Genomic DNA, 17,034 nt, shown 5'->3' on the forward strand with positions numbered 1-17,034 from the left:
CAGTCCCCCCTCCTCAGACTGGCGGGCAGCGTGTGCTGGCGTGTGCACGCGTGTGCACCCAGAAGCGGTTCGGAGGAAAGGCTTTGGTCTCACGCTTGCCTAAAAGAAAACCAGCTCTGGCATGTCATGGGACTGAAATTCTGGGATTTTCAATTACTTTTCAGGAAGGAATTCCATTTAAAACCAAAGCTTTATTCAAAACACAGGAGTTACAACTATGTACAGTTTGTGACCAAGATCAAATGAAGGAAAAAGAAAACATTCGTGCAAAGATCGTGTTTCTGTTCTCAGTACATGGGACTGTTTTTCTTGGAGAGGCAAAATTTTGAGAGGGACCAAGCGGCAACTGCAAGAAGCACGTAGACGGCCTTGCCTGCGTGCCCCGCGTTTCAACCGGCTCGGAGGGCAGGCTGCCCGTGGGCACCGCCCCTGCCTCAGTGCAGGCAGGAGTCTGAGGCTCCAAGGAGGCCTGTGTCATAAATGACAGGCGACATGATCCACTGTCACCCCACCTGGAACACCCCTGTGGAGACACCCGCGCCCCCAGGCAGCAGGTCCTGGAGGGCTCTCCCTTTCCTGCGGAAGGGTGGGAGAGCCGAGCTGCCCTCTTGTGACTTCAGACATCTGGGACAGAGTGGTCCATGCCGTGGTGGAGCAGGGTCGGGGACAACCTGCAAGCGGCAACAGCAACAGTGGCCAGAACTGCCAGTGCCTCCCCTCCTCCCCGAAGCCTGTGCACCCCACCTGGGCCTCCACTCTGATTTCTACGACCTGCAGATCACCAGGAGCCACCAGGCACCGTGGAGGGTAGGGGGAGGGTGGGGGAGGGGAGGGTGGGTGGGCGGCGCACTGGTGAGCCTGGAGGAAGCTGGGCAGCGGAGGGGTGGGGAGGGAGAGAAGCCCGCCTTACTTTTTGACCATGTGCTCGTAGATCACAGTTGGGATGATGGTCAGGGTGACGACGTTCCCGGCCATGGCCAGGATCTCTGTGACCTTTTTGTCCTACAGAGGAGGCGAGCGAGCGGTCACCCTGGGGCCCAGAGGCAACTCTGTGGAGGGGTCAGTGTAGCACCTGCTAGAGTCAGGTGCTACTGGCGCCCGGCTGCAGGGGCCGGGCCACCCCTCCGGTGAGGGCCCCGGCAGACACGCAGGGGAGGCTCTGCTGGAGCGAGACCGGGGCCTCTCCCCCAGGAGCCCAGTGGCAGAAGGAGCATGCCACTCCCCACCCTCACCTCCAGGGCCAGTCCCAGGGGCCTGGCCTGTAACAGGGCCTTGCAAGCATTACCGCCCTCCTTCCCTCCCTGACTTAAGCCCCAGAATCTCACCAGGCCCCATCTTCGATTCCATCTCCCTGGCCCCAGTCACGCTGGGGTCCTGGCCCCAAAGCAGAAAGAGAACCACCAGGCAGCGGGGGACATCGGGGGCACCCTCCGCCCGCCCGGCCGCTGCCAGCCAGCCAGCCTGAGCTGAGCCCACAGGGGACGTCTCCCTCTTACACCGTGTTCACCAGTGGAAAGAGAAAGGCCCACTGAAGCCACTGAGATCCCAGGGAGCACAGGAAACAAGAGTCTCCACGCGAAGTACGCCAAGCAGGCTGAACGTTGAGGCGATGGCAACAGCAATGGCCCTCACCCAGAGGCTAACGCCCTTGACTTCACTTGTTTCTCTAACTTGGTTTGGGTTTTCTTAGTTGTTCCAGGATAAGTGGGAGAAGACGTGCTACGTAGAACTAGTGATGGCCACAGAGTGAAAGCAGATAAACTTTGAAAACGTAATCTCAGGAAGCACAGCCGTCTGGGGCCATTCAGAAAAGGGACCAGCCCCATCATGAGAGCTTCACCACAACTGGTTTGGCGGGGTAACCGGTAAGTCCATACTGAAGCCTGGTGCGTACAATGGCTGCCCCTCAGCCGTTAGGGTCAATGAGCTATAATGCTTTGAAAGGGTGCAGTCACTACATCTGAAAGAGCCGGCTGCTCAGAATTGGTATCAGTGTTCTCGGCATTTTAGTTTTAGTGGGTTCCCTTTGGATCGTCCTGGCTGACCCCTGACCCCTGACCCCTGAGGGGGGAGATGCAGGAGGAGGGACCTTGGACAGACCTCAAGAAGAACTTCCTGAACCTCCAGAACGGGCCTCCTGGGAAGATGGGGGTGACTGTCAGGCACAGAGAAGCAGCCATGTGACCGGAATGGCTTGGTGAGGGCCCCTGTGAGGGGTGGGGGGGCTGGCCTGAAAGACCATGGCAGCTGAGGAATGAACGGCACCACCCAGGCCACTTCCTGGGGGGGGAGCCCTGCCACGTGAGCCCAAAGCCCTGGCTGCGGGAGGCAGAGGGACCCTCCTCTAAATTACACCTGGGATGAGGACCGCTCGGAGTCCGGGTTCATCAAGTCAGGATAAAATCACTTTCACTCATCCAGCGCCCTAAAGGCATGTGACTTGTCATCATCCACCGTCCCTTGGCTGAAGGTGCCCGCCCCGAAGTCCGCACCCTCAGCACTGACTCCAGACCACCAGCTCCTTCTTTTGTTGCAGAGATAAAAGTCACCACGCTCACCCGCCTTGAGAAATGAGCAGAGGCTGGTAATGGGTTTCTGAAATATGCCCGTCACGTGAACCAGGACGCAAACAGAAGCACCTCACAAAGGAGGGAGGTGTTTGTGCAGCCAGTAGCCACCTGGGCACCTGTGTCCTTTCACGGGTCGTCACACCTCCTCTTTCTGCCACATCACTGGCCTCCATGTGTTAATATCAACACTAATATTTATTGAGCACTTAGCTGTGTGCCCAAAGTTTTATGTACTTATTATCTCGCTGAATCCTTGCAGCAACCTCAGGATGAAGAAACGGAGGCTGGAAACTCGGATGGGAACAGCAGCCTGCCCACAGACATGGGCCCTCCCGCCGCCCAGCAGTCTCCCTGCCCTTGCAGTTCTGGGACGGAGCCCGGCCGCTGGCCTACCTTCAGCCCGATGACATTCTGCCCGTTCACTTCACACACGTAGTGGTTGGTGAGGAGCCCGTTGCGGGCCGCAGAACTGCCTTTGGCTATAGAGACCACCTTCCCCTTCTTGATGACGAAGCCCACGTGGCCAGTGCCATCCTTGTGCATGGTGACAGTCCGCTGGAATGGCCTGCCGGGAAGGGACGGTGGGTTGGACCTGGGACGTGGCCGGAGGCAAACAGAGGGGCCCCTGCGACTGGCTACTCACCTGTCCCGAACGACCATGACGATCTTCTCCGCGGACGCCTTCTTCACCACGCGGTGCGCCTTGTCTGCACTCCACCCGGCACAGTCTCGCCCGTCAATCTGCAGGATCTGGTCTCCAAAGCGCAGCCCCACAAGGGATGCGGGGGTGTTGGCCTGTACCAACTGCACAAAGAGCCCCTGGGAGAGGCCAGGCCCCAGTCAGCTCCCCTCCCCCGGAGCCCAGGTCTCTCCTCCCAGCTGTTGTTTTCCCCCTGGTTCTCCTGGGGGCGGGGCGGGTACTGGGACTACAGCCCACCAGCAGGTGCGCTGGTTACCCCATCATCTCGGGGAAGAAACACTCCAGGCCACACAGCTAGGGGGCAGCTGAGTCCGAAGTTCAAGCCTGGCTGGAGGCTGCACCCACAACCACTAGACTGCACAGCCTCTCACCATGGCAGGAAGGCCCTATAGACAGCCAGCTGGCAGCAGATCCCTGGGAACTGGGGGACAGAGGTGCGGGGAGCCCCTGAGAGGCTGGTGGCAGGTCTCTGCTGCAACCCAGCACCAGCCCGTGAGCCTTGGGGGTGGGGTTGAGAGGAGGAGCCTAGGCTTGAGGGTTAGGAGGGCTTTGCTCCCAGCACACTCTGCATCTTCCTCACTGCGGACGACCACTCCACTCCCACTCCACGCTGTCCTGTCCTCTCTGGGCTTGGGTGGCTCAGGATGCTAAGTGCCCTGTCTTGTACGCCCATCACCCTCCGAAGGGCCCCCCCCTCCCTCCCCACCCCCAGCCCCACCTTGTCGATGGCCCGCAGCCGCAACCCGGTCTTGCCACGCTCATCCTTGCATAGATGGATCTCCCGCACCCCGGGCTTGATCTCCGCACGCCGCACGCCCAGGTTGTTCCCGGACACCGGCGCCACCACCTGGCCGGGCAAGGGGCCAGAGACCACCGTCTGCAGACACCAGGGAAGGAAAGGGTCAGCCAGCCCCCTGGGACAAGGAAGGATGGGGAAAAGAGGATTCGATGGTCCCTGGGGCCCATCCCACCCTCAGTTCACACGCTTCTCTGCTGGAGCCGAGAAACATGACTCCATGAGGCCACTAGGGGGCACCAAAGTCTATGCTCTTGAGAAACAGCCAGGCAGTAGACAGAAAAGAGGCCCTAGTTTTCCAAGGCTGATTGGTAACAGGAAAAGACTCCCTCAAAATTCACGTAAAAATAAAAGAAACATTTCATAGCAATAGTGACCAATGGGAAAGAGTGAGCTGGATTTGCTTTTTGTCTGAAAAAATTAAGCTATAAGTGTAAAAATGAATAAATGGCCCTGGCTGGTGTAGCTCAGTGGATTGAGCACAGCCTGTGAACCAAAGGTTCACGGTTTGATTCCCAGTCAGGGCACATGCCTGGGTTGCAGGCCAGTTCCCAGCAGGGAACGCACGAGAGGCAACCATACATTGATATTTTTCTCCCTCTCTCCTTCCCTTCCCCTCTAAAGATAAATAAATTTTTAAAAGATGAATAAATGCTTTCCCCAGAACAAGGCATGATGCCCAAGCGCACCAGTACTATTAAGAACTGCACCGGAAGAACTAGCCAGGACAATAAGGCAAGGAAGGAAAAGGAAAGAAAAGAAAAGGCCTACAGATTGGAAAAGAAGAAATAAGATGGTCCCCATTTGCAGATGACATTATGACCAACTAGAAAATGTCAAGGAATCTATGAGCAAACTCCCAGAACTAGTAAGTGAATTCAGCGAGGCCACAGGGAGCAAGATCGACATACAAAAATCAAGTGCCCTTTAACATACTAACAATGAGCTTGTAGAGTGTATGCGGAAACTTACAAACACTGGTGAAAGATACCAAAAATGATAGAAATAAATGGAGAGAGAGTCTGCATTCGTGGGTTGAAAGAACAAAGTAAAGCTGTCAGATGTCTCCAAATTGATAATACAGACTGAATGCAATTTCTACCAAAATACCTATAAGATGTTTTCTAGGCACAGGCAAGGTTAGGCTGGACTATATGAAAAGACAGAGAATAGCTAAAATTATCCTAACAAAAAAGATGAAGCGGGGAGACACACTCAGCCACATTTGAAGGCTCACCCTACACCACAGTAATCAAGACAGCGAGGTACTGGCAGAGGGAGGGCCGCCTGCGAAACAGAACAGAGAATCCAGAAAGAGCCTCACACCAGTGGGGCCAGCTGTGCATTCCGGGAGAGGCAAGGGGGTTCGGTGGAGAAAGAGGAGCATTTTCCGCAAACGGCGCCGCAGCAACTGAACACACACAGGCAACAATATGAATCTCGACCTACACCTCACCCCTGATACAAACATTAACCCAAATTCAATCTTAAATTTAAATGCAAAGCATGAAACTGTAACAGTTTTAGAAGGAAATAAAGGGGGAAAATCTTCAGGACCCAGAGCTTAGTGAAAATTCCTTAGGACAGTGAAGCATGACTCATAAAAGAAAAAATATCGATACACTGGACCCCACCAAAATTAAAAACTTTTGCCCTGCGAGAGACTCTTTTAATAGGATAAAAGAGAAGCCACGCTCTGGGAGAAAATATTTACAAACCACATATCGTGAGGTGAAATGTAGCCACAAAGGAATCCGGAATACAGAATTCTCAAAACTTGACTTTAAAAAAGCATACAATCCATTTAGAAACTAAACCAAAGAAATGAAGAACCATTTTCCTGAAAAAATATATACAGATGGCAAATAAAATTAGGAAAAGATGTTCAAAATCACCAGCCACGAGAAAAAAGCAAATTAAGACCATGACGAGATGTGACTTCGCCCATGATAATGGCTAAAGCTAAAAACAGTGATCACAGCAAATCCTGGCGAGCACGTGAAGAAACCGGAGCCCTGGTGTGTTGCCAGCAGGAAAAGAAAACAGTCAAGCCGCTCTAGAAATAGTTTAGTTGTCTCTTTAAGAATTAAAACAGACATTTATCATTCAACCTAGCAATTGCACGCCTGGGCATTTACCCCAGAAATACGAAAACTTATGTTCATACAAAACCCTTCATTCGTATAGTAGCCCCACACTGGACACAACTGAAGCGTCCCTCTGCGGGTTAGACGAAGGGCGGTGCGTGCGCGCCGCGGAGCCCCGCTCAGCAGGAAAAGAGCTGCGCGGCTCCAAGGAGTTGGGGCTCCAAGGAGCTCCAAGGGGGTTGCACTGAGTGAAAAAGCCCGTCCGAAAGGCCCCGCCCTATAGGACTCCGCTTAGGTGAGGTTCTGAGAGGACAAAGGGAGAGGGACAGAAAGCAGCAGAGTGGCTGCCCGGGGCTGGGGGTGGTGGGGGCCTGAGTTTGAGGGCCAGCGTGGGGTGAGGAACTATGCTGATTGTGCGTAGGTCGCGTGACCCCGTGCGGGAGGTAAAACAACAGAGAATTCTGTCACGCACGCACGCACGCACACATGCACATGCACGCAAGCACCGGTGGCGGTGGCTGCTCCAATAGCGGGCTTTGGGTACGGAGAGCACAGCCCTCGGGGAGACCGGGCAAAGGGTACCGTCTGGGGTGCCCTTCTCAGTGCTCGGTAACTTCCTGAGAATCAATGATCATTTATAAGCAAAAGGCTGAAAACAAACACAAAACTTTTAAGTATTATAAAATGCATTCAGCTGTCGTATTTTTATCATAATTTAGGTTATGTGCATTTATATCCTAATTATTGGAACAGAGAGGGCTAAATCAGTGAGTGAAAGTTGAACTACAGACGCATGACCTTCTTGCTTTGTGTTTGCATTTCACAGCATGACTATCAAGGGGTCATTCAACGAAACACCCCAGGGGGTCCCCACGGGGCGGGGTTTTCGTCAGGACCCCACATGTCCTCATCCTTGTCATGTTCACCTGTGAAATCCTCATTTGTCTGAGGCTTTGTGTGTGGCTGTGGCATTTCTCACTATCCCTTCCGCCACCTCCATGAAATCCTCCAGACTGGGCAAGACTCGCCCTTGCACTTTGCCATTGGTTTTCAGGGGTTCAGGGTGAGCTCTGCAGACAAGGGTGTGACAGGTGGCCTCGAGGATTGGAGCTAACTGGGAGGGGCCTGCGTGGGGACTGAGTCTGTAAGTGAACCCAGTTCCAAAGTGTTTCTGTGTCAGGGTTTCTTTTGCTCCCTGAGCCACGGAGAGCAGGAACCAAGCCGTGTTGTTTAATGCGGGGACCAGGGCTCAGTGCCAGCTCCTCCCCCTCACCTCTGCCTGTCCATGCAGCTGCTCTGAAGTCACAGGCAGCCCTTCAGGAGAAGCCCCCAGACTCAGGCTGGGTTGAATATCCTTCCTTCTCACTCAGCAGCCGGAAGCCAGCGGTCAAAGGACAGACAGCGGCCCTCCGCCCACAGAGCCCACTGGACACCGTGAAGTTCCACAGCATTTAAAACAAAGGCTAAAAGTGAAAAGTGCCACCAAGAAACAGAGCCACAAGACCAAGAGAGAAGGAGAGTTGGAAGACCACTTCCGGCAAGAGACAGGTACCCACACTGGCAGCGTCTGGAATCTGAGGCAGGTTCTCTTGGACTTCTTGGCTGGAGAGGGAAAGACCCATGTAATTTTCCAGTTCTGCCAGGTTGGGGTACAAAACTGATGGGGAGGGAAGAAGGAAGAAAAAAGGCGTTACTCAAGTGCAGGGCATAGCCACACCTGCCTGGCTCCAGCGCAGTCGCTCAGTTTTGAGAAACAGGGTCTGGGAATGCTGTCAGTCCCCGAGAGAGCAGTGTATCCCTGGGAACGCTGTGCGTCCCCGGAGCGCGGGGACTGCGGCAGAGGAAGTAGGGATACGCGATGGTGATGTGGCCCTCTCCTCAGAAGGTCTGAAGGGCAGCCGCCTGCCTTCCCCAGGAGCAGCCTGGGACACCAAGTCCCTCATGTACCGCTTTGGTGTTTAGCTCAACTGGCTTTGCTTGGCACCAGTCAGCCAACATGAACTGCAGGGCTGGCGTTGTGGCCATGAGGCCCTGCTCTAAGAAATCCACAGCCGAAGGGAGGCAGGCGTCTATCCCAGGGGCGTCTCCGAGGCCCGGGTACCCAGGGAGGAGGGGGAGAGTTGGGCCTGAGTTCAAGTTTGCTGCAACGAAACCTGAATCAAGACAGCCACGAACAAACCTGGGGGCCGCCACAAATATCCTGGCCCCCTCATGCAGCATCAGAGGAGATGGCCCCCAATCAGGAAAGTGTGTGCCCCCCCTAAGCCACAGTTGTACTTCCTGTCCTTCCTGGGGAAGGGAAGCCCTGCCCAGAGGGCACAGCGCAGGGGCAGGCAAGAACCGGAAATAGCCAGAAGAGGTCACTCTTGGTCAGGACCGCCCCCACCCCGCTCACTCACCTGAAGGCTGGGGGGCAGCTGTCTCCTGAGTGGGAAAGGTGAGCATCTTGGGTGTGTCTCTGGCCTGGGCCTGGGGAGAGGTTGGGGGGGCTGGTCAGCTGTGTCTGGGCCCCATCCCCAAACCCTTGGAACGTGGGAGTCAGGGCATTGGGTGTTCTGGCGGGCCTTAGGGGTGTCCATGGAGCTCAGGTCATGTGTAAATGTGGTCTCTGGACATGTCCATGCTTCTAGGGCAGGTTCATTGTCATTCTCCATAAGCCACCAAATGTCATGACCCATTTTTTCCCTGAGGCAGCCGGAACTTTAAGGCCCAAGTCCCAACCAAGTTCCTAGTCAAAAAGTTCCGAAGTCTCAAAATCCACTGGGCCCACAGGTGGGATGGAAAGAAGAAGGGGTGGGGGGCTGCGCAGGCCAAACGCCTGCCCGGCAGCCTGGGGCCCGAACCCCGGTGGAGGAAGCGCTGGGACAGAGGGGGCGCAAGAGAGGCCGGTCTGAAGCTGTTTGATCTTTGCCATTTGTGCTATGACTCCATTGTCCCGACCTTGGGGCACTGGCCCCACCCAGCAGACCCTTCAGGGGTGAGCCGCATGCCTGGGGACCCCACCACCCACCAACTTCCAAGACAAGTTCCCCTTAGTTACCCTGGGGTATCCTGAAGGCTCCACCAGAGGGCCCGGCCTAACACGGACTGGCAGCTTACCTGAATGGCTTGGTCCACCTTCAGGTCCTCCAGAGATGGGTACAGGGTGGACATGGCTGCTCCCGGAAACACCCTGCAGGGCACAGGGGGAAAGGAGGGATGAGAGGAGGCACGGATGCCTGCCTCCTATCTGCCTGCCACTCAGCACTCTCAGGATGAGAAAGGTATCAGCAAGGCATAGTTACCTCTCATTTTGGAAATGGGGGAGCTGGGGTTTGCACCCAAGTCTCTTTGGTTCCCAGGCTCACGGTCCCCACCCCTGCAGAATTCCACCCCACTACATTGGATTGATTCTGGGCTTTCAAACCTGGCCCCAGGGAACCACCCGGGACATGCTGGTCAGGAACAGCAGCAGTAAGTGCCATGTCCCTGCCTGCCCTGTTTCAAAGATCAGACGTGCTTACGAGACCTAAATTCACCCCAGTAGGTGCATGGTGAGTACCTGTTGCATACCGGCCTGTGTTACAGGTTTGCAAAGCATGGTCCCACAACCACCCAGAATTCAGTCCAGTGTCCAGTGCAGGGGGACTTAGTGTTACAACAGAAAGGCAGCAGGCCCTTCGGAATTCCTTCCCACTCCCCGCACCCCTTGTCACCTTGAGCATTTGAGTTCCTGCTATGTAACGCCCATTCCCAGCCTTGATCTTGGCCACAGCGAAGCAAGGCCAATAGAAATCCCTGAAAACAGGCATACAGACTGTTGCAACATTTTAAAATTCAACAGAGCTTTGTTCCTAAGGGTGGAGGGAATGCGGATTTGGGGGAGCACCGTGAACATTTACTAAGTACCTTCTAACTGTCCCAGAGGAGAATCTGTAGGACCTTGCAGCACGGTACCCACAGACACTCAGAGGAATTACCTGTGGTGCTTTATTTCGTTCCTGGGTGGAATGTGAGGAGATACTTTCATATCCTTGAATAAGTCAGGTTTTTTCATGTCTCAGGGTCTTTGCTTGTGTTATTGCCTCTCTCTGGAATACTCCTCTGCCCCTTCTGCTTCCTGCCGCCTAGCTAACCCATCATTTCCAGTCCCACATCAGAGCACTCTTCTTTCAGGAAGCCTGCCTCAGTTTGTGCGCTCTCCCCCCACCCCACCCCCACCCCATGTCCTTACTCTTGCTGATTATTCACTATTCTTGTAGTTGCCTCTTTATTTGTCCATCTACCTTGTCTGATTGGGAGTTCCAAAAGGGCAAGAACTGGGGCCTTCTCATTTGCTACAGAAACCTCAGCCCCAGCATGGACACTAACTCAATAATATTGCCAGAAGCAGTAAATTCTGCTGGGCTCTCACTTTTTTTCTCTGAGGCTCTCACTTTTTTCCTTTGCCTCCTCTGAGGCAAAGCTCTGATGTCCTCAGGACACCTACCTTCCTAGAATGGAAACAAGGCCCAGAGTCTCAAATGTGTTCTGTGAGCCTCTTTTTTCTTTTTTTTAATTCTCACCCAAGGATAACTTTACTGGTTTTCAAGAGAGAAGAAAGGAGAGAGAGAGAGAGAGAGAAACATCGATCAGTTGCCTTCCTTACCTGCCCCAACCAGGGATTGAACCCTGGGTATGTGCCCTGACTGGGAATCAAAGCCACAACCTTTTGGTGCATGGGACAACACTCCTACCAACTGAGCCACGCGGCCAGGGCTCACACTCTTGTTATTTGATTTTTATTTGAATTAGTGCCAACATTTTAAAATACAGAAACATAAAATTCTTCACTTCTAATTGCATTGAAAAACAACAATGTGTGGCAATGCAAGAGCAACTTTTCTGCAAACAACACTGAGCCAGGGCTGAGCTGCAGCCCACCTCCCAGATCGGGCCACACGGCTTTCCCCGAACACCCACCCAGCAGATCTGCACGGGGAGCTTGGCTCCTGGAGGCAGGGAGTTCCAGATCCTTGCCCTACCCTGGCCTTCAGGGCAGACGTGATCATCTCGTGAGGTCAGTGATTGACCTCGGAGGAGAGGGAGACTGACTCTGACCTCCTTTAGCCCCGCCGGGGCCTTCCCCACTTTCCCACTGTGCACATACTCTGGGCACATGCTTGAGACAGTCCTCAGCAGGTGCCATCTGCCAAAGCATGCCCCGCCACCCGGATCATGCATGACAGGCAGATGTGAGAGTAAGAGGCCCCCCCTCCCCGGCCTGTTTTTTCCAATGCTGAAGCCGCAGAGCGGTGATATTTTTAGCCGCTGCCCTCTGGAAGAGCAGAGTCAGAGATGTACCTCCTGGAAATCACTCCCAGGTCGGGACGATGCAACCCTTTCTCCGCTTCTGTGACACTTTCACCACGGCCACCTGCTCTGGGCCCCAACAACTCCCTGCCCGAAACATGCTCTGTGTCTCGGCCGATCATCCATCCATCCACGCGCATTTGCATGCCCACTGTGTGCCAGGGACCCCGGACCTGTTCCAATCATGCCGGTCCATCTGTCTGGCACACTGCCCTGCTCCACCTGGCGCTCTTTCAAGGCTCAGCTCCATTGCTACTTCTCTGCTGTTTTTCCAGGTCATGGGATCCTCTTTTGGGCTGGGTCTTCTTTTGTTCCTAACCCTGACTTGTACTGCCTGTATGGTCAAGCTATTTATCACATCTGATTAATATCTGGGTATTTTCTCCTACTGGAGCCAACCTCAGAAGGTCAAGGGGCTTTGTCCTCTTCACCACACTAGGCCTGTCCACCAAAAGTGCCCAGCATGTACAGGAAATGCGGGCAAAAGTTATTTGACCGGGTAAATCAGTGGTTTTCCAAAGATCAGAGTGGAGATTTGTGTGGGCATTACTGGGGGGTCACAACACTGAGGGGACACTACTAGCCTGTAGGAAGCAGGGAGCACAGATCTGGGCCGCTTGTCCTGCACAGAATAATTCACCACAAATTGTCCTCGGGCCTGCATGGCTTCCCAACATCCTGCAAACCTTCAGGTGGGCACACCTGAAGGTAACCTATTGTAACCTGTTTGACGTACAGATACAACGACTTTTTCCCCGTTTTAACATAGCATATATACCATCCGGAAATGCATATGCCAAGGTAACGAGGGAAGCATCCAGAAATGCATATGCCAAGTTAACGAGGGAAGTTATGTTTTGTTTTGTTCACTATTTCGGAAAGTCACAGTCGATCCTTCTCACCACGGGTTAGTCACCAAAACACACCCATCTATATGTGTCTGCATTTATAGCTGTCACAGTGATTACATGCTTTTATACAAATACATTTAGCCTTCGACTGAAGATGCCAAATACAAACCGTTGGCAAAATTCATTTGAATATTATGTTTTATTAAATACAAATGTAATCAGTTTAAGTTAGGTGCACGCATGATCGGGTCTGAGCTTTTACATAGTGAAATGTAAAATCTCCTATTGTAAATTACTTTCATTGCCCTCATTTCTCCTTTGTAATAAGATAGGGACTGAGTTTTTTACCCAGAGGAAACGGCCACCGTGGAGGAACCCACCCCCTCCCTCCCTCAATTCCCGCTCTGTCAAATGCGAGCAGCCAAGCACAAACTCCATGTACTGGGGCATCAGAGAAAGCCCCAACGGTCCCCAGGGTCTAATCGTCTCCCCAAGCCTCAGTTTCCCAATGCATCAAGCCATCAACGATCTCCAAACGACTGGGACTCTCATCCCCGAGCTTGATCCCGGCCCAGCCCGGAGCGACCTCTTCCGGTTGCTATGGACTACGGCATCTGTGCAGTGGCCCCGCCAGGCCGCTAGGGCGCGCTGCGGCATCTAAGGCGCATGCGTCTCGCTCCCGGCCAGCGCTCGGCTAAAGGCGACTCCCAGGATCCCCTGCGGTTGCGGGGTGGAAACCAGTTGGTTTCTCGCCCGGCTGGTTTTTGGCGTGGTGGGTTACTGGTGTCTACTCGGGCTCTCGCTTCCTGCAGGCGCCCGTAGTTGGCGCTGCATCCACAAAAGAGACCAGGTAAAGCTGCAGATTAAGGCACGGGAAGGCTCGGCCAGGCTCCGCGTCCTCTTTACCGGACCGGAGGCTGCACGAGTCCAATCGCGCTTTAAAGAAGCTAGTGCCCCGAGGAGGGCCGTTTATGGTCTCGGCAGTAGGAGGGTGCAGTTGAGCCGCTCGCTGCTGACAAGAATCCGTACTCAGGCAGCCACGGCAAAGGAGGTGGACAAAGTCAGCACGCCTGCGTTTGTCGAACTGAACAAGAATCCTCCCCCTCGCTCCCTAGGATTTTGAAACGCCTTCGAGCGACTATTTCCTACCCGTTGTGACGCCACAGTCCTTCCCATTCTCTCATGGTTTTCTTGTCTGGCCCCGACTCCTGCCTGAGCCGGTGCCAAGCGACAGGTGCCCAGCCCCAGTCCACACTGATTTCACTCTGCAATCTCAGCCTGGTAACTGAGTGATTTGGGCCCCGCTGCCAGGGTAGGGGACTTGTGCTTGGCCGAACAGATCACTTCCCATAACAAAATTGGACCCACTGCTAAGAGACTCAGGCAGTTGAGTCTGTGAGCTGCAGGACAAAAGGCTAGGACAACGAGGAAGTCCTCTTGGAGGAAGGAAGGGGACCGTGAATTCTGGAGGGGTCAGGAGAAAGGCAGGGAAGAATCCTCTTCCGGGGGGTAGGTGGGCCCAGGCCTGAAAGCCCAGCTGCCTTCCAGATCTTTGCAGTTTCTTGAACTCATTTCCCCCAGCTTTGCTGCCCCTCTACGGAAGCCCTTAAGTCCAGCGCTCAGTGTGAGCCAGAAATCTGGGTTACCATGAGCTCCTGCTCTTGAAGCCGTCCATACGGCTTCAAGATTTACCCTTCAGCATTTACCCTTAAGATAAATCTCACACTTCAACTTTGTATTCAAATTTCCATGACCTGACTTCCTCACCTCATTCTTCCATACTCATCCTGCATTCCATTCATTCCAGAGGCTGATCCTAAAACTCACCCTGCTTGTTCATGACTTTGTACTTTTGTGGATGCTGTTCACTTTGTCTTGAATGCCATTCATACTTCCTCTCTCCCCCTTGTTCATCTGGTGAACTCCAGTTCTGAGCTTTCCCCCCAACGTCCACACCCATAGGCTCCCTTCTCTAGACCACAAAATCTCATATTCAGCTATTCATCATTCATTTGACTAAAATTGATGAAGCACCTGCTGTGATCAATGCCTTTGGCATTTCTGGGTGGGATATACACTGCTCTGTATTTGTTTGCCTGTCTCACTCTCTGAGTCAAAGAACAATGCTCAAATCCTTTCAGCAGGCGTCCAGTTAACCATTTCTTAAAGAAGTGGAAAAGCAGACACAGAGGGAAAAGAAAGCCCAAAAAAGCCCTTTGAAGAAAAACACTGGGCCTAGAAAGGAAGCAAAATCAGCCTAATGCAGCAGGTTGAAAGTCTCGCTCCTCCACTCTAATGGTGGAAGGATTTGCTCAGTTTGGTACTGATAGATTTCTGCAATTCATTAGCCCCTCCAAAAGGGAAAGAACCCACCTCTCCCCTAGGAATTTATCCCACAGCACTTGCCAGAGTTTCTGTCACTGGGCTTCAGCACTTTTTGATACAGAAAGTTTCAAAACAATAACAACACCCACAGTAAGTCAGCAGTCAGGCCCTCCGAGTTCAGCAGGGCTGGAAGGGGTCGTCAGCCCCCATCTTTGGACTTGCGGTGAGAACGCTCCTCTGAACACTATGTTCCAAAGAGCTGAAACTAGGGGCCTCCCACTTGTTCTGTGGACAACTCATCCATCCTGCAGAAGACTGTGCAGGAGGGAAGCGTGGGTTAGAGTGTCAGAGGAAGAGCTCCTGGAAGGCCAAATTAGCCCAGGGATATTGTGAGTTGCAAAGAAAGAGGCTGTTGCTAGGCCACCAGCTCTACCCTAGCCCCTCCTCCTCAGGGTGCACTGCCGGCTAGAGAGAAGCTGGGGGCTTCTTCAGAGAAGGCATAGGCTCCCCCAACCTTGCCCAGGAGAGGCAGGGCAGGTGCCAGAACTGAGTTCAGATTGCTGCTTCTGCCTTGTGAGAACAAGCTGCGACGAGTCCTTTTGAATGTCTTCTTTTGTAATGCAGGTAACAATATTTGCATCACAAAGTTATCGCGGAGATTAAAAGATTCTTAAAAAGAGATAAGCTACATATGGAAAGCACTCAGCACAGTGTCTAACACACAGTAATCATTAGCTGTTGTTCATTCGGTGCCTTTACTGAGCACCTAAGTCCCAGTCCTGTTCTAGGTACCAGTAGTAAGGCAGTGAACAAAAGACATCCGACCTTGAGGAGGGTTAACTTTCTAGCCAGGGGTAAGTAAGTGCGTACCCTGTGTTAGATGGTGGGAAGTGATGGGGAGAAGGAGCATGGTGGAGGGTAGAGCATCAGGAAGCCAAAAAGCCTCGTTGCTTGGGCTCTGGGGGTGATGGGGGACTTGGGTAAAAGCCTAAAAGGTAGGGAAAAAATGCTCTGGCTGAGGACACAGAGAGGGGAGTTGGGAAATACCCTACCCTCTCTGAGGGGAGTACCCAGAGAGGAGGTTGGGAAGCATTAGAGGGGCCTGATCCTGGAGGGCTGGTGGGTCAAGGCGGGGACTTGGCATGTACCCTAGTGAGACGGGGCCCTGCAGAATTTTGAGCAGCAGAGTGACCTGGTCCAACTTTCATACTAATAGGTTCCCCTCTGGCTGGTGTTTTGAGAATAGAGAAACAGGGTGGACACAGGGAGCCCAGATGAAAAGTGACAGTGATACAAGAATTGTTATTAGCTGGGGCTGTTGTATGCAAAGCTGCAGCGCAGTGCCTGCCCAGCACACCAGCCTCGTTGGAAACACCATTTTCATCTGTGTGGAGGGTACCTGCCTGCCTCTCATGTCCATTATCACATTCAGTTCCTTAACCCTGTGGGGCCACTCTGAGTCTCCCAGTGAGGAAACCAGTTGTTAGGTTAAGCCACTGGCCCAAGGTGTTTGTTCCTTGCCATGGGGGGCGGGGTGGGGGGAGGCTGTTGACAGAACAGCTTCAGGCAGAGAAGTTGGTAACAAGCTGACGCCCACACTCCCAGCTCCTTGTGGAAATCAGCTTCCTTTGGTCTGGACTTCCAAGGGCCCACTTCAGGAAGCAAAGTATGGATCCCATTTCCTTGAGCACCTTTGTAGGCAGTCAGAAGGAGCCCAGGGCTCCCATCTAGATAAAGAAGATCTCTCAGCCCCCAAGCCTGGCCCAGGGCGGGGGTCAGACGAGGAAACCTCAGTTTACACTTGAGGGGAGCCACCTTGAAAGGAAACTGTCTGGGAAGTCCCAGAAGGCTGAGGATAGGGTGAGAACAAAGCCCGCTTATCCCAGTCCCCGTATCTAGGGGCGGTGGGGTGGGGTGCGGCTCTTACCTGCTGGCCAGGAGCTGCCACACGTCCTTCTCAGCCACTGCTGAGTCTCTGTGCTTCTCCTGGCGGGTGGCGGCCCTTGTCCCAGCGGGGTTCCTGCTCCTGACAGGGTGGTGCCCGTCCCCTGGTCAGCTGACTCACCCAGGCCTGGGACTGGCCCAGGTGACTCTTCCTGGCTGAGTAAACAAAAAAGTCACCAGGCCCAGAGGAGGGCTTTGGCCTTCGTCTAGATGCTGAGGCGGGGTCAGGGGCACACACAGCTGCTACTGTCAAAAGGGATTTGAACCGAGACCTTGGCGTTGAGAAATTAGATTTAGATTGGACACCAGTCCTGCTGGACATGAGGACAGTTGGATGGGTATCCAGGGTCTGGAAAAATTGTAACCCAACATTTCCTCTTCTAGGAATTTGTTTAAAAATAAAAATAAAAAATGAGGACCCATCGCCATG

General features: G+C 53.5%; 1 protein-coding gene across 1 annotated transcript; it reads right to left on the reverse strand.

The window, feature by feature from the left end:
• Positions 1-175: 175 nt before the first annotated feature.
• SDCBP2 (syndecan binding protein 2) lies at positions 176-16,664 on the reverse strand. The gene is made up of 9 exons (XM_037044275.1): positions 16,588-16,664; positions 9,253-9,325; positions 8,553-8,622; positions 7,710-7,810; positions 3,989-4,147; positions 3,214-3,389; positions 2,964-3,135; positions 911-1,002; positions 176-671 (listed from the first exon to the last, which is right to left on the reverse strand). The coding sequence occupies exons 2-9, from the start codon at positions 9,304-9,306 to the stop codon at positions 617-619; spliced, it is 879 nt and encodes a 292-aa protein (XP_036900170.1). The 5' UTR covers positions 9,307-9,325; positions 16,588-16,664; the 3' UTR covers positions 176-616.
• Positions 16,665-17,034: the final 370 nt, after the last annotated feature.

The sequence above is a fragment of the Sturnira hondurensis genome, unplaced genomic scaffold (assembly GCF_014824575.4).
Source record: "Sturnira hondurensis isolate 20B ecotype Veracruz unplaced genomic scaffold, ASM1482457v3 Scaffold0004136, whole genome shotgun sequence".
NCBI classification, from domain to species: Eukaryota; Metazoa; Chordata; class Mammalia; order Chiroptera; family Phyllostomidae; genus Sturnira; species Sturnira hondurensis.

Excerpts from the sequence above, each read along its gene's own strand:
- SDCBP2 (XM_037044275.1), bottom strand. The coding sequence starts at position 9,306 with ATGTCCACCCTGTACCCATCTCTGGAGGACCTGAAGGTGGACCAAGCC. Across the intron at positions 8,623-9,252 it reads AGGTGGACCAAGCCATTCAG|GCCCAGGCCAGAGACACACC; the intron begins GTAAGCTGCCAG and ends ACCTCTCCCCAG. Across the intron at positions 672-910 it reads TACGAGCACATGGTCAAAAA|GTTGTCCCCGACCCTGCTCC; the intron begins GTAAGGCGGGCT and ends TGCCGCTTGCAG.